This window comes from Mesoplodon bidens (assembly GCF_964165515.1).
Source record: "Mesoplodon bidens genome assembly, chromosome: 15".
In the NCBI taxonomy this organism is placed as follows: Eukaryota; Metazoa; Chordata; class Mammalia; order Artiodactyla; family Ziphiidae; genus Mesoplodon; species Mesoplodon bidens.
In genome coordinates this window covers 54121728-54146917 of record NC_138171.1, presented here as the reverse complement: position 1 = coordinate 54146917, position 25190 = coordinate 54121728, and the positions used below count along the sequence as shown (strand labels likewise).

General features: G+C 45.7%; 2 protein-coding genes across 6 annotated transcripts in view; one reads left to right on the top strand and one right to left on the bottom strand.

The window, feature by feature from the left end:
• Positions 1–7645, bottom strand: part of MARF1 (meiosis regulator and mRNA stability factor 1) — a 41679-nt gene extending 34034 nt beyond the window's left edge. For 4 of the 5 annotated variants that reach the window (XM_081256343.1, XM_081256346.1, XM_081256344.1 and 1 more), the window contains exons 1-3: positions 7572–7645; positions 3466–3667; positions 416–1099 (exon numbers count right to left, since the gene is read on the bottom strand). In XM_081256343.1, the coding sequence (XP_081112469.1) occupies positions 416–1099; positions 3466–3609 (828 nt within the window). In that variant the 5' untranslated portion in view covers positions 3610–3667; positions 7572–7645. The remainder of the gene's footprint in view (positions 1–415; positions 1100–3465; positions 3668–7571) is intronic. The other variant, XM_081256347.1, reaches the window with a different exon arrangement.
• A 4095-nt stretch (positions 7646–11740) lies between these two features.
• Positions 11741–25190, top strand: part of NDE1 (nudE neurodevelopment protein 1) — a 30236-nt gene continuing 16786 nt past the window's right edge. The window contains exons 1-4 of the mRNA XM_081257431.1: positions 11741–11796; positions 18668–18793; positions 19829–19982; positions 24649–24797. Coding sequence (XP_081113557.1) covers positions 18711–18793; positions 19829–19982; positions 24649–24797 — 386 coding nt within the window. The 5' untranslated portion in view covers positions 11741–11796; positions 18668–18710. The remainder of the gene's footprint in view (positions 11797–18667; positions 18794–19828; positions 19983–24648; positions 24798–25190) is intronic.

The following is a 25190-nucleotide window of genomic DNA, read 5'->3' as shown; positions in this document are numbered from 1 at the left end:
CAAGTTTCAAGTTCCCCAAATTATTACAAAGGGACAACATGCAGTTTTACAAGAATGGGTCCATGTACCAGGTGAGTGTTAGCTATAAGAAATCACAATTGTGCTCTAGCCTTTAAAGACAGAACACGAGGCTTTGCCAAGCTAGGTTCACATGTAAGAAATAGATTTATTACAGGAGACTCTAAGAGCATAAACTAAATAATTACTCTGTACTTTTTTGAATGGTCCCTCCCATTTTACCCTTTGCTTTCTTTCAGGACCAGAAGGAGTTATGCAGATGGGGAGAAAGCCACATCACGAAAGAGTCTTTGACCCCACTCACAAGAAAGATTTTTTTCAAGATATATCATTATTTTTAAAAAGTCATTCCTCAAACCTTAGCTGCACCCAACATAACAAATAAAAAGATACAAACCTTGTTGAGGCAGTCTTCGCAGTAAAGGGAGCCCTTTAAACAAACCGGAGGTACCACATTTAGGTGCAAAGAGTTGGTGCATAAGTGAGGCGTTAGCTCCGACTGTGAAATGTGCTCTTCCAAGTGCCCAGGAGCCCCACTTGTGAAATCAGAACAGGGGAAATAGCCAGCGGAGGAGGTGCAGCCCTGGAGAGCTGGAAACTGATGCAGCTTGTGCACATTACCATGACATGACTGGAAATGGAGCTTTCCACAACAGGGCAGGTGTTTGCAAGGAGAGAGATTACTTTCTAGACACATGCTGGGAAAGTCACTTGCAACGCTGGCCAAACTGTTCCTAGCTGAGGCACTCTGGAGTGAAGATGCAGACTGGAAAGCAAACCCTGACCCCACCTGACACGTGACTGTCCTGGTGCTTTGCGAGTCTAACAGTGCACCTGGGGGAATCAAGCTACCAGTCCCTCCGCCACCGCCACCACCAAAACGCACTGGCGAAGTGGAGGGGTCATTAGGGCAATGGGCACAGCAGCTTACTTTGGGGACAGTTGAAAGCTGTATTTTAGGTTGCTGAAGAGAATGGATATCTGGAAGTGGGACTGCTGGAAAAAGTTTAGAGCCAGCATGAAGGGGAGATGGTACATCCTTTAATTCCACAGCAACTTTCTTGTTCTCCATGTAATCTTTCTGAGAAAAGAAAACCAGAACACAAATTAATTTTATGAGGCTAGTGACTTGGGGTTACTCACATCTGATTGCATTAAAAAATGGAAACAGTGTTCAAACCTATCTACATCACTCCGTCATAAATCACAACCACAAAAACGGAATGGCAGCTAAAACCAGGAGCATTCTTCAGCAGGAGGTGAACACTGAAACAGACAACTAAAATTATGACTGTGTCCTTCCTGAATTTTAAGAGACTTGGGGAGGGGGTCTGTTTACATATTCAACAAGCCTGATTAACCATCCATGTCTCAGTGTCTTCCCTTTGATAACTTCCCATGGCCTCTCAGTGTCTTCTGAAGACAAAAAAGGTGGTATGAAAAACAACATAGTCATAACAGTATCCACTAAAGACAGCTTACAAGCAAAGCGCCTTGAGGAAAATACTTCATAGTTTGTGCAGTCAGAGCTAGGTGGTTTTAGTAAGGTCCTCCAGGGGAGAAGGTATCAAGCACTATGGATGAGATCAGCCATCTGCCCAAGTGGCCCATCCATGAATAGGTCTTAAACGTGTTGCTGATGACATTTAGCAAACCCTGGGGTATCATGACCTAAAGCCATAATGCCAACAATTATTTTGTAACCAGTGGAAAGAATTAGAGTAATTAGAAAACTATCTGGGAAAAAGATAAAAGAGAAATAGTTTGTCATATGCCTGTAACATAGACACATGAGGCTGGTATGCTTATAAAGGTTATAGCATTGCATTGGTGTCAGAGACCTGGGTTTGAATGTGATACTAAATAGTTTTTTTTTTTTTTTTTTTTTTTTTTTTTTTGCGGTACGCGGGCCTCTCACTGTTGTGGCCTCTCCCGTTGCGGAGCATAGGCTCCGGACGCGCAGGCTCAGCGGCCATGGCTCACGGGCCCAGCCGCTCCACGGCATGTGGGATCTTCCTGGACCAGGGCACGAACCCATGTCCCCTGCCTCAGCAGGCGGACTCTCAACCTCTGCGCCACCAGGGAAGCCCCATACTAAATAGTTTTATGACCTTGGGTAAGTGACTTAACCTAACCTCTTTATGCTTCAATTTTACCATCCTTCAACTGGGAACAACAGAATGTACCTACTACATTTGTTAGAAGGATAAAATGAAATAGTAAACATAAAGCGCTCAGCAGAGTACCTGGCCACTAAAAGGGGATCCAACCAATCAACAACCTTTATTGGCTGAGTGCAGGCACTATTAAGATGAAGGGGATGCCCTGATATAGTGATTGAGACATGCTCATCCCTTAGAGCACAGAAAGGTCCATCTGACTGCTATGATTTCACTCCTGCTATTGGAGGGTATACTAATACGGGAGAAATTTGGATTTTCAGTTACTTTTCCTAAAAGGGAGGTACTAGCAATGGTCTCACCAGCCAACAAGCAGTGTGCCTTGCCCTCTTGGTAATTACAATTCAGGCTGGAAATTAACTCACTGGCATTATGATTTATATAGATCTGGCTCTTTTGGGCAGGGTTACTGTGAGTTGGTCTTCCTGAATGTACTCAATTCTGGGTACCACTGACAAAATCGAGATTCTGGATCTGTAAAGGTGACAGTGCAATTCCGTGCCCCGTGACGCTGTTAGGGCTAGATCTGCCACCCCAGGACCCTGCTTGAGCTGCCAGCCCTCAGTGCAAACTGTCCCTGAGGTAAAATACTTCTGAAATAACTCCAATTACTGATGCCATGCAACAAAGGTAACTATATAATGAAAAGCTGGAGAAGATAGGGAATAGATTTTTTTTAAAGTCATTATCAATACCCTTATGTAAATTCATAGTAAAGTCTCATTTAAATCCCAAGTACAATAGCAAAAAAAAAAAGTGATAACGATGAAGGAAATAAAATCAGAAAACGTCAAAATCACTATGAAAAAACAAAAGAAAAAGTTCTAGACATATTTAAATATTCAAGAGAAGTCTTGAACAGAAAAAGACCATCAACAAATCCTATCAATCTTTCCTTGATTTTAAGACACAGAACTCAGAAGGCTACCACAAAACAAAATCTAGTTTGTACTTTCCTCCGGTCTTACTCTACAAGGTGGATTTTGTCTTTGGAATCTGTGATTTTAATGAGAAACAAATCTTTCCAAAATTTTAACATCACATATTTAAAGCATCTATTGTTGCTTAGTGTGGAAGTATAGGAGTTAAAAAATTGTGCCCTCACTGAGTCAGGAATTACAAGAATGTGCTACAAGGAGTAATATAAGCAGAATGCAAGAGAAAACTTAGCACAGACTTCAGGGAGAGAGACTGCCCCAGACCAAAGGGATCTCTCATCTATTTGCATTAAGCATTTGCTATGTCCTTAAGTCTTGCACATAGTTACCGTTTGGGGACTAAGTGGCAACGTTTGCTCAGGACGAGAAAAGCAATTAGAGAATTTCCAAAGCCATGGCTTAGCATCATTATCTTGTTGAAGCCATCCAAGTGTTCTACTGCAGGAGTTCTCAGTTCGGTTTCCTTCCATCATAGAGCCATACAAAGTGGTTCAACATTCTTTCATCTTTCTTTTCTTTCATTCTTCCACCCTGTTAAGAATGAGATTTCAATATTATTTATTTGCATAAGTACAAATTTTATTACTGAAATCTGAGACTACAACTATATTTATGGTGTATAGGTCATTGCAAAGAGGGCTGATGGGACCAAATCCAGGAACTCTTAATGCTGTGACCAAAGACTCAGTTTTTCATAGGATGTAAGAGCCACTCAGTGGTGCTATGTTTTCCTGATGGAGATACAAGATTTAGCCACTCATATCCAGGATTAGTGATGTGAGAAAGTAAAAATAAATGTAAATGTCTTCCAAGTTAAAAAAATAATAATTATGGTGCAATGGCTCCCAACAAGTCAGATCTTAAGGAACACAAGTAGAATGGCTATCAAAGCATATTACAGCTTACTAAAATTGGTAAACTTGGTTGACTATTTATGCTTGAACCCTAACAACATCAACCTGATTTTTTAAAAAGTCTATCATCTTCCATTCCTTACGTTTCATAGGTCTTCAAACAAAAATGAACTCTGGACGAGCCCTATTTCTTTTCAGCCATGCTTGAGAGAAGTCACCACATCTTGGACACCTGCATAACGTGGAGAGAAACCTCTCCTCTTCACTTGGCTGGAGCCAAGCTCCTCCAGCCCACAGCAGACGTTTTCTATATAATATTTCTTAATTCTTCCTGACTATCTCTCCCTAAACACTCTACTTGGGAGATTCAAAAAGTTAACAGAAGACAGCATATGATGTGAGTAAAAGAACAACCACATGTCCTCATTCCCAATTATGTAAGATCGTGAAATTGATTTCAGAGCAACCTATCCCACTGTGTCTTTGATATGAGTATTGAAGGTCCAAATTAAGTGACCTCTGTGGACTTTGAATTTGATTCGGCTACAGAACAAGTCGAACCAACTTCTTAGTTTACCTATTATGAAAGTGGAATCTTCTATACCACCAAAAATCTAACAGAGAAATCTCAAGTCCCAGATGTGCTCTTATCTACTCCAGAGCAACAACACTCTACAAGTCTTAAATGATATGATAAAAGCAGATCCAGGGCCTCCCTGGTGGTGCAGTGGTTGAGAGTCCGCCTGCCAATGCAGGGGATGCGGGTTCGTGCCCCGGTCCGGGAGGATCCCATATGCCGCGGAGCAGCTGGGCCCGTGAGCCATGGCTGCTGAGCCTGCGCGTCCGGAGCCTGTGCTCCGCAACGGGAGAGGCCACAGCAGTGAGAGGCCCGCGTACCGCACAAAAAAAAAAAAAAAAAAAAAGCAGATCCAATCAGTAGTAGCCATTGGGCACAGAGGCGGCCTGCCAGTGGTAAGGACAAGGGAGCCTCATTTCCAAGCCCTCGCCACCATGCCCCAACCACCTCCTACTCTTACCGACAATGGCCATTTTAAGTTATTAATTTATCTTTCAGAAATTTCTGGGCATATAGAGAAGAATTTCTTTTAGCTATCTCCTTGATAAGATGCTCTTTTCAAGAGATTTTAATGTCTGCATAGTCGAGTGAGGAGAGAGATGACTATATAAGCACTATGTCTAAGATATAGGAAAACCAATCACAAAAAGCAGGGGTAGGCAACTACTGCCTAAAACTATAGCCAAAACCGGCCCACTGCTTGTATTTAAATGGCCTGCGAACTAAGAATGTGTTTCACATTTTTTAATTCTTGGGAGAAATCAAAACAATATTTTGTGACAAAGCTACATGAAATTCAGATTTCAGTGTCTATGACTAGTTGTATTTGAGACACAGCCAAGCTTATTGAAGTCCTATGGCTATGTTTGCACTACAATTGCAGAGTTAATTATTTGCAACAGAGACTGTAGGTCATACACCTACAGAGCCAAAAATATTTACTATTTGGCCCTTATGTAGAAGCTACAAAACTTTATTAAGTTTCAGTTTCTTCCTCTGTCAAGTGTGCCTAATTTCTCCCCTGCCCACCTCAAAGCATTACTATGGGGGAAAAAAATCCGATAAAAGACGCCACCATCTGTTTGTTTTCACCGCTGTATGGCTTGTGCCAAGCACGGGGCTCCTACATAGTATATACTAAGGAAATATTTGTTGAATGAGGGAATGAATAAAGCAGCTATTTACCTACAAAAACTGGAGCTAATCTGGAGACAGAGATGGAGTTAACTGCCACAATGATAGTAAATTATGGTACTTGTTCTTCCTATTAAATACAGACCTCATATACCCTATCTTCTCTCTAGAGCCTAAGAATTTGTGATGTTCACGACAGACACAACTTCAACATGCTCTCTCAAGCCCCTTCAAGGCCAATCCTGAAAGTGAGCTAAGGTGTCAAGTAAAATAGTCTACAAAGCTTTTTTGTTTAACATTATTTATTTCCTCATTCAGCAAATATTTACTTAGTATCTACTATGTAGCAAGCCTGTGCTTGGCACAAGGGATACAATGAAGGAAGCAACCAGACAATGCGATCCATTTATGTCATCTTTTTTCCCACAGTAAATCTGTGAGAAAGACAAGGGAGAAATTAGCCACATTTTTTCAGAGGAGAAACAGAAGTTAAATGAAATTATGTAACTTGCCCAAGATCACACAATAGAAAGGGAAAAGAACCAGGCTTGTCCATCTCTTTCTACCACACCAAGGTACCTTTGGTATTGTTCAACACAAGCAATAGAAAGTACAAACGTATTAGCTGGTTAGTGGCCTGCACCCGGAAATTTTCTTAAATATTCCTGGGAATGACATGAAGTAATTCAGGTAGTCAAAGCAAGTTCTGTTTGATTTGAGTGGAAGTCTCACTTCCGCCATTATCTCTCAGTCTTTGAGCAATTCAGATAGTGGTTGAGAGCCCAGACTGTGACATCAGACTGTCCTCCTATCAATCCCCAATTCTGCCGCTTCCTATCTGTGCAGCTTTGGACAACGTGCAACCTCTCTGAACCTCAGATCCCATCTGTAAAATGGGCCTGATGATAACAGTAGCACCTTCATAGGTTGTTGTTTGTATTAAATAAGACAAAGTAGAAAATTTAGCAGTGGCCTTCTCTCAACACCCAATCTAGTCCTCAACACCCCACATCACCACATCCCATTCCTGGGTATTTCTGTTGTTTTTCAGAGCTCTTCTTCCTAAAATTATCTTAGTTGCTTTCTTTTTTATTATCTGTCTCCCCCACTTAAATATAAACTCCATGGTAGTACATATGGATCATGTTTTCTTATTCATTATTGTATCTCCTGCACCTAGCACAGTGTCTGGCACCCACCAACAACTGCTGAATGAATGCAAAGTTCAATAAATGCCTCAGAAGCCCATTTAGGTTTCAGTTTCCCTGTATGCAAAACAGAATGTTTATGCTCAGAGGTGTTAGAAAGTGCAAAAGATGTAACTGGAAAGCTCTAGGTAATAACAGAAAGGTGCCAGGGAAACTCTAAAAGGTGTATCACAGTGTCGCAATACAATTATTGGGAGTGGTTCAAGTCCTAAGACAACTCAACGCTCAGTCAAGCCAGAGGCTACACCCTAGGGAGTGCTGATAGACCGAGGAGGGTGCAAAACGCTGGGGGCGGGAGGGTTGCAAAAACACCAGCCGTTCGTTCTCTTCCTCTCTTAAACTTCCAACAAGAAGGGTTGCTCTCCACACCTGGAGGGCCCGAAAGGGAGAAAGGAGACAAGTGTGGGCAGGGAGCCAAACACCCACAAAGGGCAGCAGAGGCGCTGCAATGACAGTCGTGACCTGACTCGAAAGGGAGACAACTCGAACCTTTAGCGGGGGCTTGCCCGGTGGGTCCCTTTCCATCCCCTCCTACCAGCCAACCTCCCCCACCCCCGCCGGCAACAGGCAAAAGGAGGGGACGCTCTCCCCCTCTCCAGCCTGGTGGCCCCAGAGCACTGGACGCGTCGGGGACTAGTTCCCAGCGCTGCCAGCAAACTCACCTCGGCCGCCGGCTCCACCTCCGTTCACATTCCGGCCCCACCGCCTTCCCCCCACCCCCCCCAGGCCCTTTGTTTTGATTCCCGACTCCGCAGCTCCCGCCGCCGCCGCCAAGCGCACCCTCCACTTCCGCTTCCGCACCGCACCGCCCCTGTCGCAAAACCGACGCCCTTCTCTCCTCCCTGCCTCCGCCCCTTCCTCAGCCCCTCCCCCGCCGCCGCGTCCTCCCCGCGCGGGGCGCGCTGGGAACCCCGGGGGGGGCGGGGCCTCGCGGCCCTGCAGCCTCGTCAGGCTCAGTCCCCTCCCGATAAACCCCTAAATAGGGACCTTCCCGGGGGGCGACCCCGGCTTTTTTGGCGAAAACCCCCAGTTTAAGAAAGCCTTGCCGCTGGCTTATCGTTGTGGCGTGGGAAGGAACCTGGAAGCGGAGAATTAGGGTGCTTGTGAGGTGGAACCCGGTGAAAAAATCTGCCAGCCGGGATTTGTCACCGTTCAGTTCTTTCGGGCTTTTGAGGGAAGGCGATTTAAGAGGGGTTTTGATGAAAAACCTGATCGTTTTGGCTTTTTTTCCTCTCTTACTCTTGTCACGTGATGACCCTACCTTTTTTTTTTTTTTTTTTTTAAATTAAATGACGCATATTTGCTACAGCATCCTGCATCTAGTGCAACCTAGCGGCGAGTGGAGAAAAAAATAACTGCCAACTGGGCTGCCCGCGAGGTCTTTCGGGCCGGCAGGGCGCTTCGAGAAGTTGTGATCCAGCTGGCAAAAAGAAAGCCTGTGCCAAGACTAGGCTGGATTTTGTCACCAACAATTAAGAGGTCCTCGTGACTACAGTAAGAAAACGTGATTTTTAAAAGTCCTCGTCCAAAGCTCGTTGCAAATGAATACAACTTTAACGGTGCCCGCTTAGGCGAGCAAAAAGGAGACTTTATAGTTGCAAAAGCCATGTGAAGCCAATGACTGCTTGTGTGTTTGGTGGCTAGATTTGCCATGTTTGGGGTTTTTTGTTTTTTGGGAGTTTTTGTTTTGGGTTTTTTTGCTTCAGATTCTTTACTTATATTTGAAATTTTTAAAAAATTGTTTTTAAGTAGGCACAACGGACATTTCTGAAACTACCAGCTGCTCACTATTTCCTGTTGCAAATTGGGAGAAAAACAAAGCATGTATATTTTAAATCTAGACATAGTTTACGATGCAATAGCCGAATGCCACGTAAAAGATTATTTCTGAAGTTTGCTAAGAAACAGGTTAACTTTGCATAAGGATCAGCAAGTAAAAATTGCCAAAAGAGAACTTTTTTCCCCCTGAAGTCTGTACTGTGAGGCAACTTCATTAGGCAATCCACATTAAGTGGGGGAGATTTCAGGGGAAGCTAATACATCCCTGTAGACGTCCTTGTAGACAGGTATTATGGAGGGCAAGATCAAACACGTAGCTGAAGAACCCTTTGTGCTTGTATTCCATTTCCAGAAGGCAGATGACAAGTCCACACATCATCTGCCTGGTTAGGTATTTATTACTGCTGAGTAAATCTTCATTGTGTCTGTGTGTGGGTAGTATTCTCCAAGTGGGAATTAGAACAGATGAAAAACAACCCTGTTTCTAGCGTTTTGTTTTTTTCACAGTACCAAAAAATATGCTTCTCTTTAGAGATTTTTTTTCTCTCCTTTTCATTCTAGTTGAGTATCTCTGAACACAGACAGTACTAACTAAAAATATAAAAAGGAGGGCTTCCCTGGTGGCGCAGTGGTTGAGAGTCCGCCTGCCGATGCAGGGGACACGGGTTCGTGCCCCGATCCGGGAGGATCCCACATGCCGTGGAGCGGCTGGTCCCGTGAGCCGTGGCTGCTGAGCCGGTGTGTCCGGAGCCTGTGCTCCGCAATGGAAGAGACCACAACAGTGAGAGGCCCACGTACCACAAAAAATAAATAAATAAATAAAAAGGAAACAAAATAATTGTGGATTTTAAAATTGCTTTTTAAAAAAGGTTGTAGCCATAAAATAAAGATCAGACACATTTTGTTTGACATTGCTTGGCATTCTTTCAAGTCCAGAGCTGTGCCTGGTGTCAATAAGTAAATGCAGTAAATAAAAACGTTATCAATCATACTAAATGGAAGGCTAATGAAAAGTTTAGTGTTTTGAAATAATAAATTATGATGGAAGGATTTAAGCAAGAGAAACCCAGCTTTCTGCTCATTAATATCTGAAAGCTACAAGGAAAACAAATTGAATAGAGAGAAAAAAGTCTTAAAGTATACCAAAATTTCCCTTTCGTTTTTTTTAAGGTTTTATCCAATAACAAACCCATTTACCTAAACACCTATTCCTGAAGAGGAGTTTAATGATAATCATTTCAATATCTTCTCCCTTTTATTTTTAATGGAAAAATGAAGGAAGTTGCAAATCAACTGGTTTAAATGACTTAATGTCATGTAGTCAGTACTGATAGCTCATCAACTTGTGGTTCAGTTTGTCTTTTAACTGGGGTGATTATTCTTTGCCCAGAAACCTCACAGAATGGTGAGGCTCTGGAAAGTGTCAAGGGGATGCAAATGATTTATTAGCATTTGGGGCCAGGATGGAAGTTTCCTAAAAGACACTTTGATACTTTCCTTAACCCCGTTGATGTAAGTGGTAGTTCCCTTTTGCATCTCTGAGCTTCTTTCAGGAAGTAGCAAGGAGTCGAAGTAAAATTAAAGGTCATTCTTAACCATGGCAGGGATGCAGGAGGGATTCTATGACTGTGGTTGGAGGCCTCAAAGCAGCTAAGATCTCTGCCTGTAGCATTGTGCTGAAGAACACCAGTGTAGGAGTCAAACAGACCCAGCTTTGAAGTCTGATTTGTTTATTAATTGTGAAACCTTGGGCAATGCATTTAACTTCCTGCACCCTTTCCTCAGCTTTAAAATGAGGACCATAAAAGTGCTTTCCTGTGGTTCTTATCATCTGGGTCTCAGCTCCATTGTCACCTGGTAGAGTGGTTTTCCCTGACATTCCATCTGCAGGGACCCCTTCCCAGCCCCTTTCTATCACATGACCTTGCTTTAGTCATAGCACTTATTAGCATCTGACATTATTTCACTGTTTCTGTTTGCTGATTTAGTGTCCTTTCTTAGTACTATAAGCCCTTTGTCTGACATTTATTTTGATATAAGTGAGTGCTCAATAAATATTCGTTGGTGAACATCAAAAAGTTAGCATTATGCCTGACCTAGATAACCAACTGAAAAATCATGATCACTACATAGATTGTAATTAACTATGTGCTTAGGCACTGTCCTAAACGTTTTACAAATGCCAAGTTGACTCATTTCGTCTCTGCATAACCCCATTTTATAGATGAGGAAAGTAAGTCACAGAGAGTTAGAATAACTTGCCCAAGATCACACAGCTACTAAGGGACAGAGCAAGGATTCAAAGCCAGGCTCGAAAACAAACTCCTGTAAAGGAGTTTTGCTGTCTTTGAAGAAGAAGATAATGATGTCAAAAATGTTATATTGGTTGTGGGACTTCCCTGGCAGTCCAGTGGTTAAGACTTTGCCTTCCAATGCAGGGGGCGTGTGGGTTCCGCGTTGGGGTTCCATCCCTGGTGGGGGAGCTAAGATTCCCACATGCCTCCCAGCCAAAAAACCGAACATAACATAGAAGCAATATTATAACAAATTCAATAAAGATGTTAAAAATGGTCCACATCAATAGGTCTTTAAAAAAAAAAGAAAATTTTACATTGGTTTTAAAGTTGTGGGGAGGATCTGGGGCATTGCTCATCCTAATTGGACCTAGATCTTTGTCCTTCTATCTGCTTTGGGGAAAAGCCAAGAACAGGAAAATGCAACCGGTGTCAAGGGGAGGGAGTCATATTTTCTTGAAGTGCGTGGCCCACAAATCCCAGCCCGTTCCCCCGGTGTCCAGGGAGCACCCTGCAGCCTCCAAGACAGGCCAGAACCCTGCCCAGCAGCGGGAGCCTGCCAGGGCCCCTCCCGCCAGCCCGCCTAAGGCCGCCGCGTGGCCGCGCCGCGCCCGGACCCTGGGAAAAAAGTTTCCAAAAGGCGCTGCTCGGCGCTGATTGGCCGAGGCACACGCGGTCCCGTGGCGCGGCAGCCAATGGGCGGCGCCGGCCGCGGGCGCGGGCGCGGGGGCGGGGGCTGGCGGCCCGGGGCGCACCGCCCCCAGCCGCTGCCTCAGCCGCCGCCGCCGCCGCGGTTCCTCACAGCCGGAGCCGGTAAGTGTGGAGCTGGGGCCCCGGGGTTGGGGCTTCCTGGGGACTGCCAGCGCCACCGCCACCGCCTCGGCCGCCGGGAAACTCTTCTGCCCTCCCCGGCGCCCGCCACGCTCTCGGGACCCTGGGCCGCCGCCGTGTAGGGGCCCTGGCGCGCCCCTCACTTGCGCGTCGCTTCCCGGGTGCTGGGCTCGACCCGCGTTTCCCTGGAGCCTCCCTTCTTAACTTTGTGCCTTCACACCCTCGTGTCCCTCGCGCCTGGTTCCTCACCCTTGCCAGCTTTCTTTCTCTTTCTGCGCTCGCCTCTCTCCGACCCCGCTGCCCTCCCCCTCCGTCCTAGACTTCCTCAGTCCTTCTGCTCTCCTCGTCCCGGGTCCCCGCAGCCTGGCGGCTCTGCCCTCCTGTTCCTTCCCACCCAGACTCCCCTGGTCTCCCTTCTCGCTCAGTTTTCCGCCCCTCAGTCCTCGCCATCGCTTTCTGCTGCCCCCACCGCCCCTCATTCCTCGTAGCCCCCCTCCCGCCCACGTCCTCACCCGCCTCCACCCTCGGTGCAGGCCTCTTTCCAAAAACCTCCCTCCTCCTTGGCACTTCCCTCCCTTTGGGAACGTGTTTGGAACGGTCTTCCTCCCTCCGCTTTCCTCAGATCTCTGTTGCAGGACGGTTCAGATTTCCCCTGACAGCACTTTGGGGAAGGATTGGATAAAGGTTGAAAACGCTTATTTTACAGCTCGAATGCGGTGACTGGGCTCACCTGCCTCTCTGAGGTCAGAGGAAACCCCGCCATCACCTTGATACTGCTTTTTGGGGAAGCTGCATTATCTTCTCCAGTCATCTGTCTCCTGAGGGCTCGACCTTCCCGGATTTCTTTGTCCAGGGTTTTATCAGGTTGTGCCCCTCTCTACCTTTAGGCCCCTTTTAACTTCCTTTCTAAACAAACGACCTTTGCAGCATGCGCCGGACAGAAATTTCTCATTTTCTATGCGAGTTTTGTTCATGTATTCTAGGATAGGATGGCATTTTAGGACATGGGTAAGGTACTTTGAAGAGTAATTGGATCCTAGCGACTCCCAGAGCCACTTGTTATCTGACCCCAGCGTTGGTATTTAACCATTTTTGAAACTTAAAAATGTAGATGATCTGTGCTTCTAAAGTGTCAGAGGCCTCTGATTGGTATATTTCATCCCATTTGGTTAATAGTTTCTTAACTTGGCTTATTCTGTTAGGATGTTATTTTTGTTTCCAGAGTGTGTTCTTTTGCTTTAGAACGTGTGAGCCCAGAGAGATTACACTCCCCTTCCTCACAAGATAATTCCCTAACACGAGCGTGCCTGCATATGGAAAGTTTGTGCCTGCAACTTGTACGATGTTTGCACCTAGTCCTGACATAGGTGCTTTGTGTCTGCCTCGCTCAGCAGTGCCCAGCACTTAGTAGGTGTTGGGAAATGTTTGAAAAGGAACGGAGGAGGGGAATGCCACAGTAAGAAAAGCTCCTTCCTTGGCCTCTTGGTTCAAGAAAATAAAAATAATCCTTGGACAGGATAATTTGTTTTCTTTTCGTCCAAGTTTAAGCTTCTTAAAATTTCAAAAGCAATATGTGCTTACTGTGAAAAACAATATATATCTTAGAGAAGTGTCAGGTACAGGTTCGAATCTCAGTGTCTGCCTTACTCCCATACTGGTATATCCTTACAGACTCTTTTTTGTATATGCAGAGGGAGATAATTTGCAAACAAAAATGGCACTTTCTTAACATATCATAAACTTTCTTCCATATCAGTACATTTACTTCTTAACTGCACCATTTTCTGATCAGTCCTCTGTCAACAGTTAAGTTCCTCCAGTTTTCCCCTCAGTCAATGATGGTGTACACCCTTGAGCATATGTCCTTGCATGCCTACTGAGGTATTCTGGTAGGTAGGTCATTACGGACTTTGAAAGCATTGAGACAGAAGTCAGACCTGCTGACTCTTGACTGATTTTGCCCCAGTAATGTCACTTCTGCAAAATGCAAAGCCTGCGTCATAACGTAGAAGCCGTGGGAGCATGTGCCAGTCTCTGGCAGCTTCTTTCTTTTTCTCCCTTTCCCTTCTGCTCCTCCATGTGTTTTGATTGGGAGGGATTGGGGTTGGGGTGGAGAAGGGCCGTTAATTCCTGATGGTTTATATGTGTGTGTTGCTCCTGACCAGCTGTGCTGGCTTTCTTCACTCAGAGGAGAGCTGAGAAAGGCTTTGTTTTTTCTAGAGTTTTGAAATCAAAGGTGTGTGTCTCAAGTGTGTTTTCAGACTTTCCTGTTAAGTTTGATCATGGAAAATACCCGCGCCCCCAAAACTTTTTGGAACACTTTTGTAAGAGTAATAGATCTAAGTTATCCAAAATAGAAAATAAGTACTTGACCACTTGATCCCAGTTCTTGCATGCTGTAGCGCATACATTTGAGGTACCCATCAGGTTTGTCCACAGAGTTACTGGGATATGACGGCATGATGGTGTATTGAGAACGCAAGTTAGGAAGACATATCCCTGTGGCTCGGATGCAATAAATACATGCAGTATCCACTTTTAAGATAGTGGGTACAAAGTTGTGTATGCTGTGACCAAGCATTAATACCTGCCTGACACAGTGCCTTTCAAAAGACTGCGTGTGGACCAAAGAGTGAAACTGACCTCCAGTCTATTGGCAACCCCAGGGAGATCTGGAATTTGAATTCAAAGACTCCCTTGCACTTGGGTCTGGTTTGCCACTCTGTTGCACCTATGCAGATGGCCAAGTCATACAATGTTTCTGCTCCAGCTTTCTAAGAAACCAAGTGATTGCCTTGCCTACCTACCCCTTACAGTTAAACAGCTTAAAGAGCGTCAAGTTGTTTGGAAATAATGTATTAACACACAACAAATAGAAGGTGATGATAAAATTCAGTAAATAATGCTGGGAAAGGGGAACCTTTGCCAGTTGTCTTACCTGCTTTCTGTGGCAGGGAGTAATGCACATTAGAACTTTCTGAGACATTTTCAAATGGCCAAAAAAAAAAAAGTCAGGTTTTTAAGTATGCTGTTTCATAAGAAAGTGAAGTTCAGCTGTTACTTCTTTCCTCTTAGCCTCTAGCATAGTTTTTCTCTTCCCTAGGGGTGTTTTTAAAATGCAGGGTCTGTAATTAGAGCCACAGTGGAAGCGCCTCCTAAAACATCTCAATTTCATTTCTTTACTGAGGCTTAAGTTATAAGCTTCACTGGCTGTGATAAAGAGCCCTTTTCTAAAACTCATCTGTCAGTAAGATTGCAGGCTGAAGGTTATTAAACTCCAGTAACTGTATCAGATACTCCTTATCATGTACACCTGGGGAGGGGGTAGTTTCCAACATGGCACCCTGTCCTCCAGCCCCTTCCCATTAATGAGATGCCACTCAGGTGCTGAGGGAGAAAGGTTTTCCCCATCCTGTTAAGTATCTTAGGGATTTACAGAAGTAAACTATAAACTAGCCTGCAGAGGGTCTCTTGCTTCTTTTCCTTAACCTCACATCCCCTTCCAGCGAGTGGCCAGTCTCTATCTTTCCCTGTGTTCCTTCCTTCCACAAGCATTGATTGAAAGCCTATTCTATGCCAGGCACTGTTCAAGGAATTGGGAATAAAAAAGCAAGATGGTGAAGGCCCCTGTGCTCAAAACTGACATTCCAGTGGGGGACGATAAAACAAAAACAAAACTCATAAAGTGATGAAATAAAACAAAGCAGGGGCTTAATATGACAGTGAAGGGCTGGAGGAGGTATTTGGTGGGATGTTCAGATAAGGTCTCTCTGGGGAAGACAGTTCAGCTGTGATCTGAACAGCAAGAAGGAAATCTGCTAGCAGAGATCTGAGGGAAGAGCATTCCAGCCAGAGAAAACAGCCAGTTCAAAGACCCTGAGTGGGAGCAAGCTTGGTGTGTTCAAGGAACAGAAAGAAGGCAGTGTGGCTGCAGTGTAAGTGAGTGAGGGGTAGGGCTGTAGGAAATGTTTAGAGAAGTAGGCAGGGACTCATCAGGTTGAACTTGGACGTGATCTGTTTCCAAACATCAGGAAAAGTCAGTGTACATTCATTGTTCCTAGTTCCTCACTTTCTCACCCTCCTGTACACAGAATTCCTCCCATGCTGTGCATTTGAGACTGTCCTCAATATGATCATTAATGGCCACACAGCACTCAGTTACAGTTGCATGGGCTCTGGGCTCTTAACGCTATAGACATTGGTTTGGTGACCCCATACTAGATGAGCTCTGGGCTCATTAGAGCTTGCGGCTTGAGCAGGGATTACCAGAATTAGGTTTGCCCTTACCCGTCACCATGGTAATTACTGTTATTTACACTCTAGGTGCTCTCTCCTTTGTACTTTCAGCAAACAAGATCTTTCACTCCAAACGTTAATTAGTCCTCTCTTGTAGCAGAAATCCAGACCTAACTGGTCCAACCAAGAAAGGGAGTTGATTATCTCTCCTAACCTTCAATCAGGAATGACTGGACCCAGGTGTCCGAATGATATTGTCAGGACCCAGTCTCTCCACTTCTTGGCCCTGCTTTCCTTTGTTTTGGCTTCATTCTCAGGCAGGCTCCTCCCTTGTGATAGCATGACCACCGCGAACCCTAATGGAAAGAGTTTCTCCTCCTCCCTCCCCCACTGGGCTTTATGGAGATATAATTGACATTGTTGTGTAAGTTTAAGGTGTAGCACGTGATGGTTTGAGACGTATATTTTGTGAAATAATTACTACAGTAAGGTTAGTTAACAACTCCAGAGAGTTTCTTTCTTGATAGCTCCATGAAAGGCCTGGGCCTGGACACTCATTGGCTCAGCTTGGGTTACGTGCACCCCTGAGCCAATCATTGGCTCAGTTTGGATTAGGCTGATCCTTGTCATTGGTTCAGCTTGGGTTAGGCCCACCTCTGAGCCCGTTACTGATTATGCTGGAGGCATGAGTAGTCACGTGCCTTCTCCCAGATGCAGAAGATGATGTCAAGTCCATCTGAGCCCCATGGAAGGAGTGTAGAATTGGTTTCCCCAAGGGAATGTTAGGATGCTGTTACAGAAAGATGGAAGAAGGAATGATGGACTTGGGGAAAAAAAATCAAATTAACAACCTTCTACTCCATCCAGCTTCTCTGCTTTAGTCAAGCTTTCAGAGAAACTCTGTTCCCCAGAAGGGAGTGGGTGGGGACATGGCATGTTTTCTCTGAATTAGGGAAGGGAGAGAAATTTGGAGGAAGAGGTGTGACAGGTCCTAACAAATGTAGAGTTATCAGTAAGTACTGTGCTCGGATGTAGGTATCATTGTTCAGTTTCTACCAGGGATAAAGAAGTTGGTGATTGTGTCCATGTCAACACTGACATATTTAACGGAATTATTTGTGTATTTAGCCAGATACACAGCTTGTTAGTTATGTCTTGCAGAGTGAGGGGTTGTGTTCATTCTGTTGTCCCCAGAGACAACTATGAGGGGAAGAAGGGACTTTGGAGAGATCTCATTTGGATTCCTAATGACCTTTTGACAAGCTCAGAGTCTTAAATAAATTGAGAAAATAAGCTGTTATATTGAGAGGCTTTATCAGCTGGGAGTCCATAGACTGATAACTGTTAATAGAAATTTGTTCCCTAACCTCTGCTCTGGATAGCTCAGAATCCTGAGTCCAGGCCCTTATCATCACTTCCCTCTGGCTACTGTCTAGTGTGTCTCCTTTTCTTCTCATACCCAGTTCTCTAAAATCCCACCTACTTCCTCTTCCTCACCTCCTAGTTACTCCTCCACCCTGTTTATCCCTCCTCCCTGTGTTGAAACCATTTTTGCTCACATCACCAGTGACCAACATTTTGCCAAGTCTTGTGGGTGGATATTTCCCAGTCCTAACCTTACCAGCTTCTCTGTTGCATCTTGGATACTGTGGAACGTTCTCTTTTTTCCCCTTGAAACCGTCTACTCCTAGTCACTCTTCTGGTTCTCATCTCTCTCACTTGTTTCTCCTCTGTCTCTGATCACTGTTTCTCGTCCCAGCTTTCAGACACTGGCACTCCTCAGAGATCCATAAATAGTTCTCAGTCAATTATCTCGTGGTTCTGTCACAAGAAAAAAGGAAGAGCCAGCTACAAACTCATGATTCTTAAATTTGTATTGTTAGCCTGGACTTCACCCTGAGTATCAGATCCAGTGTTGCATCTCAGTGTATCACAGGCACGTCTAATTAAAAATGTCTCAAGCTGGGTTCAGTATTCCCTCACCCTAAAGACTTTTCCTTCTGATTCTCTTTCTCTGGTGATGGGGATGGTGGTGGCACCTGGGTGCCTAAGTTAGAACCCATGAGACATCCTCCCCTCCCCCCCTCCCCCCCAAATGTAATAAATCAGCAAGTCCTGGTAGGTTTTTTTTTTTGAGTACATGTATTTTATTTTATTTTTGGCTGCGTTGGGTCTTCATTGCTGCACGCGGGCTTTCTCTAGTTGTGGCGAACTTAGTTGCAGTGCGGTGGCTTCTCTGGTTGCGGAGCACGGGCTCTAGGCTCACGGGCATCAGTAGTTGTGGCTCACGGGCTGTAGAATGCAGGCTCAGTAGTTATGGCGCACGGGCTTATTTGCTCCGCAGCATGTGGGATCTTCCCAGACCAGGGCTTGAACCCACGTACCCTGCATTGGCAGGCAGATTCTTAACCACTGCGCCACTAGGGAAGCCCACTGGTAGGTTTATCCATGGAATGTAATGTGCAGGTGGGCTGTATTTTGTCTGGGTTTAGTTTTAGTTTTTTGGCAATGTTTTTTGCCACATTTAATCCAACATAAAGTCTAGGAATTTTTTTTCCCCATTAAAGATCAGCTGTTTAACCAGATGTGGGTAATAATTTTTAAACTTTCTCTTCTAGACATCATGAGACAAGAATAGTAATCTTTTCCCCAGTTTTCACAATGGAGGACTCGGGAAAGACTTTCAGCTCCGAGGAGGAAGAAGCTAACTACTGGAAAAACCTGGCTATGACCTACAAGCAGAGGTCAGTTCTCCAAAGTTCACCTTGCTTTTTCTTCCCATAGTGATGGCAGCAACCATTTATTGTGGGCCTACTATGTGCCAGGCACCGTGAAGGGCTTAACATACATCACCTCAGTTAAATCTCAACACTGTCCCATGGAGAAAACATTCTCACCCCATTTTACAAATGAGGAAACTGAACCTCAGTGAAAGCAAGTCAACTTGCCCAAGGTCAGACAGCCAGGGGAATAGCAGAGCTGGAATTTGAACCCCAAAGCTTAGGGTCCTAAGCAAACGGCTGTGCTACTTCCCAGCTTATTTTCTGGCAGGGTTTTATCAGCTCCTGGATGCCGTATCTGGTCTGCGCTTTGTGTGTGGGGAAAGAACTTCTCCCTATGCCTAGCAAAATGGGTTGTTACAGATTTTTAAATTTGAAACCAGTGTTTCAGTGCCCATATCTGGGAGCTGTGTGTGTGTGTGTGTGTGTTTAATGTTGTTTCTTTTTATTTCTCATGGACTCTTGTAATCTACCCAGGGAGGTCTTATTCCGGCTCCTGTAATTTCTTTATTCTTAGTTTGATTTAAAGAGAATTTAGGCTTGGTGTTAAAAAAAAAAAAACCAACGATATCCCTTGACTTTTAAGGATTGAGAAGGTAGAATTGGGCGTTTGGGATATGGGGCAGGGACCCATGATAGTGGTGTGATAAGTGAGCATTTGTATTATGTCCAGTTTCTACTTGCAAATAAATCTGCAGAGAATACACAATCCAAAGTGTGTTTACTACATGTTGGGCTCCAGAAAGTACAAGTGGAATGAATGCGTGGAGAGTGAATTGGTTAAGAAAGGGCTGTGGAGTCAGACACACCTGGGGGCAGGCCCAAGCTCTGCTTCTGACTTGTTTGACCTCGAGACAAGTCACCTCATCTTCTCATCTGTATAATGAGGACAATGACAGTTTCTGCCTCAAAAGGCAGTTGAATAAAGAGCTGATACATGTATAACAGCAGCATGTAAGCACTCAGTAAATGATCAGCTAACATCTGGGAATTCTGTAGGGCAGAGAACACGCAAGAGGAACTCCGAGAATTCCAGGAGGGAAGCCGAGAATATGAAGCTGAATTGGAGACGCAGCTGCAACAAATTGAAACCAGGAACAGGGACCTGCTGTCAGAAAACAACCGCCTTCGCATGGAGCTGGAAACCATCAAGGTGAGGGGGTGAGAGGAGACGCATGCAGGTGTGGATGGTGTCCAGCGTCGTGACTGGAAAAGGGAACCTGCAGACTTGGCCCTGGGCTCACTCCCACCCCCAGGCCTGCCGGGCGCGTGTGGCACTTGAACTCTTTATGCCCCTGATGGAGGCGCTCTGTGAGAGGCAGGTCTCACACATATCCCACAGCCATTCTTGGCTGTTGGTGACAATCCTGCAAGGCACATGGAAAGTAGACCTTTCTAGAGTATGGAGTGTCTCTGGAATTGCTGATTGTTATATTATAAGGCCTAGGGTTATGCTGTCCAGAATGGTCACCCCAGCCACGTGCGGCTACTGATATTTAAGTTAATTAAAATAACTAGAAATTTAATTCCTCAATCATACTAGCCAATATTTCAAGTGCTCAAAGGCCACACGTCTCTACTGGGTGTCATTGTGGGACAGAGAGGCTGTAGAATATCTCCATCATTATGGAAAGTCCTGTTGGACAGAGCAGATTCCTCACCCTGGGCACTGTTTACATTTGAAGGCAGCCACATGATTCTCTTGTGGGGGCTGAGTTTCACACTGTGGGCTGTTTAACAGCATCCTGGTCTCCACCCACTAGATACCAGTAGCACCGCCTCCCCCAGGTTGTGACAACCAAAAATATCTGCAGACATTGCCAAGTATCTGGAGAACCACTTCTCTGCAGGGCAAAGAATGCCTTTTGGACACTGTAGAGCTTAGCAGATGATCACAAAGTGTAACTCTGTGGCCTAGGGACAGCTCTCAGCCCTCACTGTCAGGCAGGGTCACCTGGCCAGTTTCATAAACATCAGACAGGCCTGGACCCACCCCGCCCTGAGATTCCCATTCTCAGGCCCCAGCATGTCTGCATGTCTTGTTTTTTTTTTTTTTTCTTTTTAAAACAAAACTCCTCATATATATTTTGATGAGCCACTGGGAGAACTAGCCAAGGCCCTGCAGTGTGAGTCCAGGGCTAGGTGCACAGTGGAAGAAGATGTGTCCCTTGCCCTCTGGAAGCTTTGCGGGGAGGACAAACCTAACAGCTGGAAGCACTTAGCAAAAAGATGGTCAGTTATGTGGCACTGACCAGGAGATCCTCCTGAGAGATTTGCACGGGCTGGAGACAGCATCATGGAAGAGATGGGAGGGACTTGAGCTGCGGGGGTGGTGGGTGGGTGGGGGTGGTGGTGGTGGGGTGTGTGTGTGTGTGTGTGTGTGTGTGTGTGTGTGTGTGTCCACAACTTGGTGTGCAAGGGTTTGATGAAGAGTTAATATGGAACTGCCACAGACACGGGCAAGAATGACTGTCAAGTGGACCTTGGGAATCTGGCTTTACTAGCACATGGGAGAAAGCGGGGCCAACAAATGGATTGGGGATTGAGGGGTGAGGAGTAGCAGAGGAAGGACCACACACACCGTAGAAACTGAGCAGTGGACTCTTAAGCTTTTGCAGCATATACCACAGAGCCTAAGCTGGCCACCCACAGGTCAGTCTGGCCCATAGATGTTGTTTGCTTAAGCCTTTAGTGGTTTTCACTCAACATTGTATCATGAAAGTTTTCAAGCACACAGTAGGGTTGAAAGAATTTTCCAGTGAACACCTGTATCCACCACCTGGGCTCTACCAATGACCTTTGCCATACATACCTGCTTTATTATATATCTATCCATCCATCAGTCTGTCTTCCCAATGCATTTCAAAGTGAATCACCAACATCTGTCCACTTCCCTGTAAATACTGCAGTAGGCTGTTAACTAGAGGTGAGGGTTTGCTTATAGTTTGTTCTTTTGATAGTAAAATTTATACCTTTAGTGGTTTTTTTTTTTTTAATGTTTAGTATCAACATTCAGAGTTGTGAGCTTCTTGTAAAACCTTAGATTTCTGACTTCCTTTGATCTTCCTTTGGTGGATCTCGCTACCCCAGGCCGGCCTTCTTCCACACCGGCAAAAAGCTGAGTTGTGGTTGCTTAGGCAGAGCAAGCCTTCTCCAGTTTGCCCCAGTCCCCACTTCTGTCCTTTCCCCTCCAACTCTTGACACCGGGGACTGAGTGTCTTTTGCTGCTACACGTGGCCCACGTCACTCATTTTGTTAACAGCCTGGCCCCTGCCCTAGGCACTGGGGAATCTTTACAGCCCTTACACTGAAGGGGGCTCAGGGATGGGAAGACTAGTGGTATGAACCATCATTTGGAGAGGGTAGGAGGACATGCTGACTAAATATCATGCAGTTGCTAAGTAATTAACCACTTCCAGACTGAGCCATTGAACCAGCAGAAGACCTCTTCATTACAACCACATGGCAGGTTCACGAGACACAGGGTGTGGAGCACGCGAGGAAACAGAACTACCTTGGAGTGAAGAACTGCCCCCAGCACATATTTCTGTCACCTAAGAGGAAAGTCTTCAACTGAGTCAGACTCCTTGACAAGTGGCTTATTCATTGCAAGTTGAATAAAAATGCTTGTAAGGCATCCAACAGAGCATCTATTGATGCCTCCATCAGCTGACAGTTTATTATAATTAGCCCCAAATGAAAGCTCAACAGCTTTTCATGTCCCCAAGTTCAAAGGACAACATTTGAATCCTTATGCTGGTGGACAAGCCCAGTAACTGTGTCTTCTTGGAACCTGTGTTGGAACTTAAGTTAGTGACCTAGGATCCTGTACCCCTCCTGTTTTATTTGGGGAGGCACCCAAATCAAGGGTGGGAAGCCATCAGAGCCACGCCTGGGAATTCGCCCGTGCCTGGGCCTGGTCTGCCCCTGCTTGTCTGAGCCAAGACACTTCCTGTGCTCATAGCCAGGAAACAGTATCAGAGGAGACCGAGCAGCGTGAGGATGTGACACCCCTCCCTGTCCTCGCCTTGTAAATAATCTGCCTGTTCTGTGGCCCTTCTTCTTTCACCATGGCTCTGGCCACGCCTCTCTGGCCCGGTCACCATTACATCACTCTCCCCAGCGCCTCCAAACTGTTTCTAGCAACAGCTTTGTTTACTCGACTGACTCAAGAAGAGGAGTTGGCCTGTTTTTCTAACTTTCTAATTAGACTTGGGCCTTTCCTGTGGGAAGTGAGTGTTTTCTTTCATGTTTGTAGATGAAGGAAAGGTGGCAAGGGTGTTTGATGATGGAAAGTAATTTGAGAGAGGAGCCAGAGCCGGAGTGAGTGAGTGAGTGAGTGAGTGAGCGCGCGCGTGCGTGCGTGCGCGCACATGTGATCAGTTCCCACGTGACCTGGATGGAAGTGGTTGAGGGCAGTTTAGCGTAGTTGTTCTAAGAGCGCAAGCCCAGGTGGCCAGGATGGATCTTAGCTCAGTCATGTGCTTCTAGTTGACTTTGGGCTGACGAAGTGACTGAGCCCCAGTTCCCATGTCTCTGAAATGGCGTTAAATGAGGCAACAAAAACAGCGTCCTGAGCCCAGAGGCTGGCGCCGAGTAGACCTGCGGTAAATGTTAGCTGCCGAAGCTGGGCAGCAGCAGGTTGTTGAGACATCATCTGGGCTGTGCCTTGCCTTGGAAAGCACCAGCTAGATCACACTAAGCTTCTTTTGGTAAAAACAACAGTTTTGTTTTTTTCCTTCTTCCCTTCCCTCCTGCCTCCCTTTCCCTCCCTCCCTTCTCTCTCTCCCTCCTCAGAGGCCCAGAAGTTCCTAACTCCCCCATGCCACAGGGAGAGTGTCCTGGGTCACAAAGTCAGAACAGTTGTCAAACTGAGTCCATGATGTCCTGATCTGACTGTGAGGCACAGGCAACAAAGTCGTTGTGATTCCTGCTATTCTGTCTGTAATCCAGGGATATCATGTGAAGTGCGTCGGTATTGCCCTTGTGGATCAGGCTCGGAGAGGTTTATGAGGCTTTCTGTGGCTGTGGACACCTTGCGCAAAATGATTGCTTTGAAGATTCTTGGGGGCTGCTTGATACCAGAGGCTGCAGGGACCAGTGTGGGAGGGGGCAGGGTATAAGATGCTCAGGAAGCACTCGGGACTTGACAGCTTGATGGCCCCCTGTTCCCCCATCATCCCTCATTTGCTTAAGAGTCCATGTCTGTGGACAGAAGGTTCTCCTGACTGAGCTTAGGCTTGTCCTCTGGCGTCCTGAGTGAGTGTGATGGGAAGGCTGGTCCCACAAAGATCCTAGAATAAGGGAGAGAGAAATCCCCTAAAAAAATTGGCGTGGGACTTCCCTGGTGGTGCAGTGGTTAAGAATCTGCCTGCCAGTGCAGGGGACACGGGTTCGAGCCCTGGTCCGGAAAGAATCCCACATGCTGTGGAGCAACTAAGCCTGTGCGCCACAACTACTGAGCCTGCGCTCTAGAGCCCGCGAGCCACAACTACTGAAGCCTGCGCACTGCAACGAAGAGTAGCCCCCGCTCGCTGCAACTAGAGAAAGCCCACATGCAGCAACAAAGACCCAACAGCCAAAAATAAATAAATAAATAATAAAAATAAATTAATTATAAAGAAATTGGCGTGCCAGTGGGCTGTGCAGAGGGGGAGGAATGGATGCTCAGCAGCTAGGGACAACACACATGCACTGCAACAGAGAGCGTTATGTCCCAGGATTAACCTTCAGTGTCCTAAGGAGATGACAGGGAAGGGGGATAAACATCCTTGTCGGGAGTCTTAAATCATTCACTCAGTGTTGATTCTGTCCTTCAGGAGAAGTTTGAAACGCAGCATTCTGAAGGGTACCGGCAGATCTCAGCCTTAGAGGATGACCTTGCCCAGACAAAAGCCATTAAAGATCAACTTCAGAAATACATCAGAGAGCTGGAGCAAGCCAATGATGACCTGGAAAGAGCCAAACGGTACGTTGGGAAGGAGAAAAGAGGTTTGGGAGCCTTTTGTCTCTGGGTACGAGGCACTGTGCTGAGGGTAGAGAATTCAGCAGTGAGCAAAACCAGTGCCCTTGTGGGTCCTACAGCCTCATAGGAAATGGGCAACAGGCAGCAGGTGCTGCAAGTCCAGGGTGCTGTGGGAGCATGTGATTGACTATATTAATTTGTCTATTGCCGGGAGAATATTAGGCAAGGCTTCCCAAAGGAAATGCCATTCAGGCTAAGACCGAGGCATGCCTAGGCGTTTTCACTCTTCCTAGGGGAAGAGTATTCGGTGAGAACATTCCAGGCAGAAGGACAAGCATGTGCTCAGTAAATAGGCCCTAAGGTAGGACAGTATTTCTTAAATTGATGTTCTGAAGT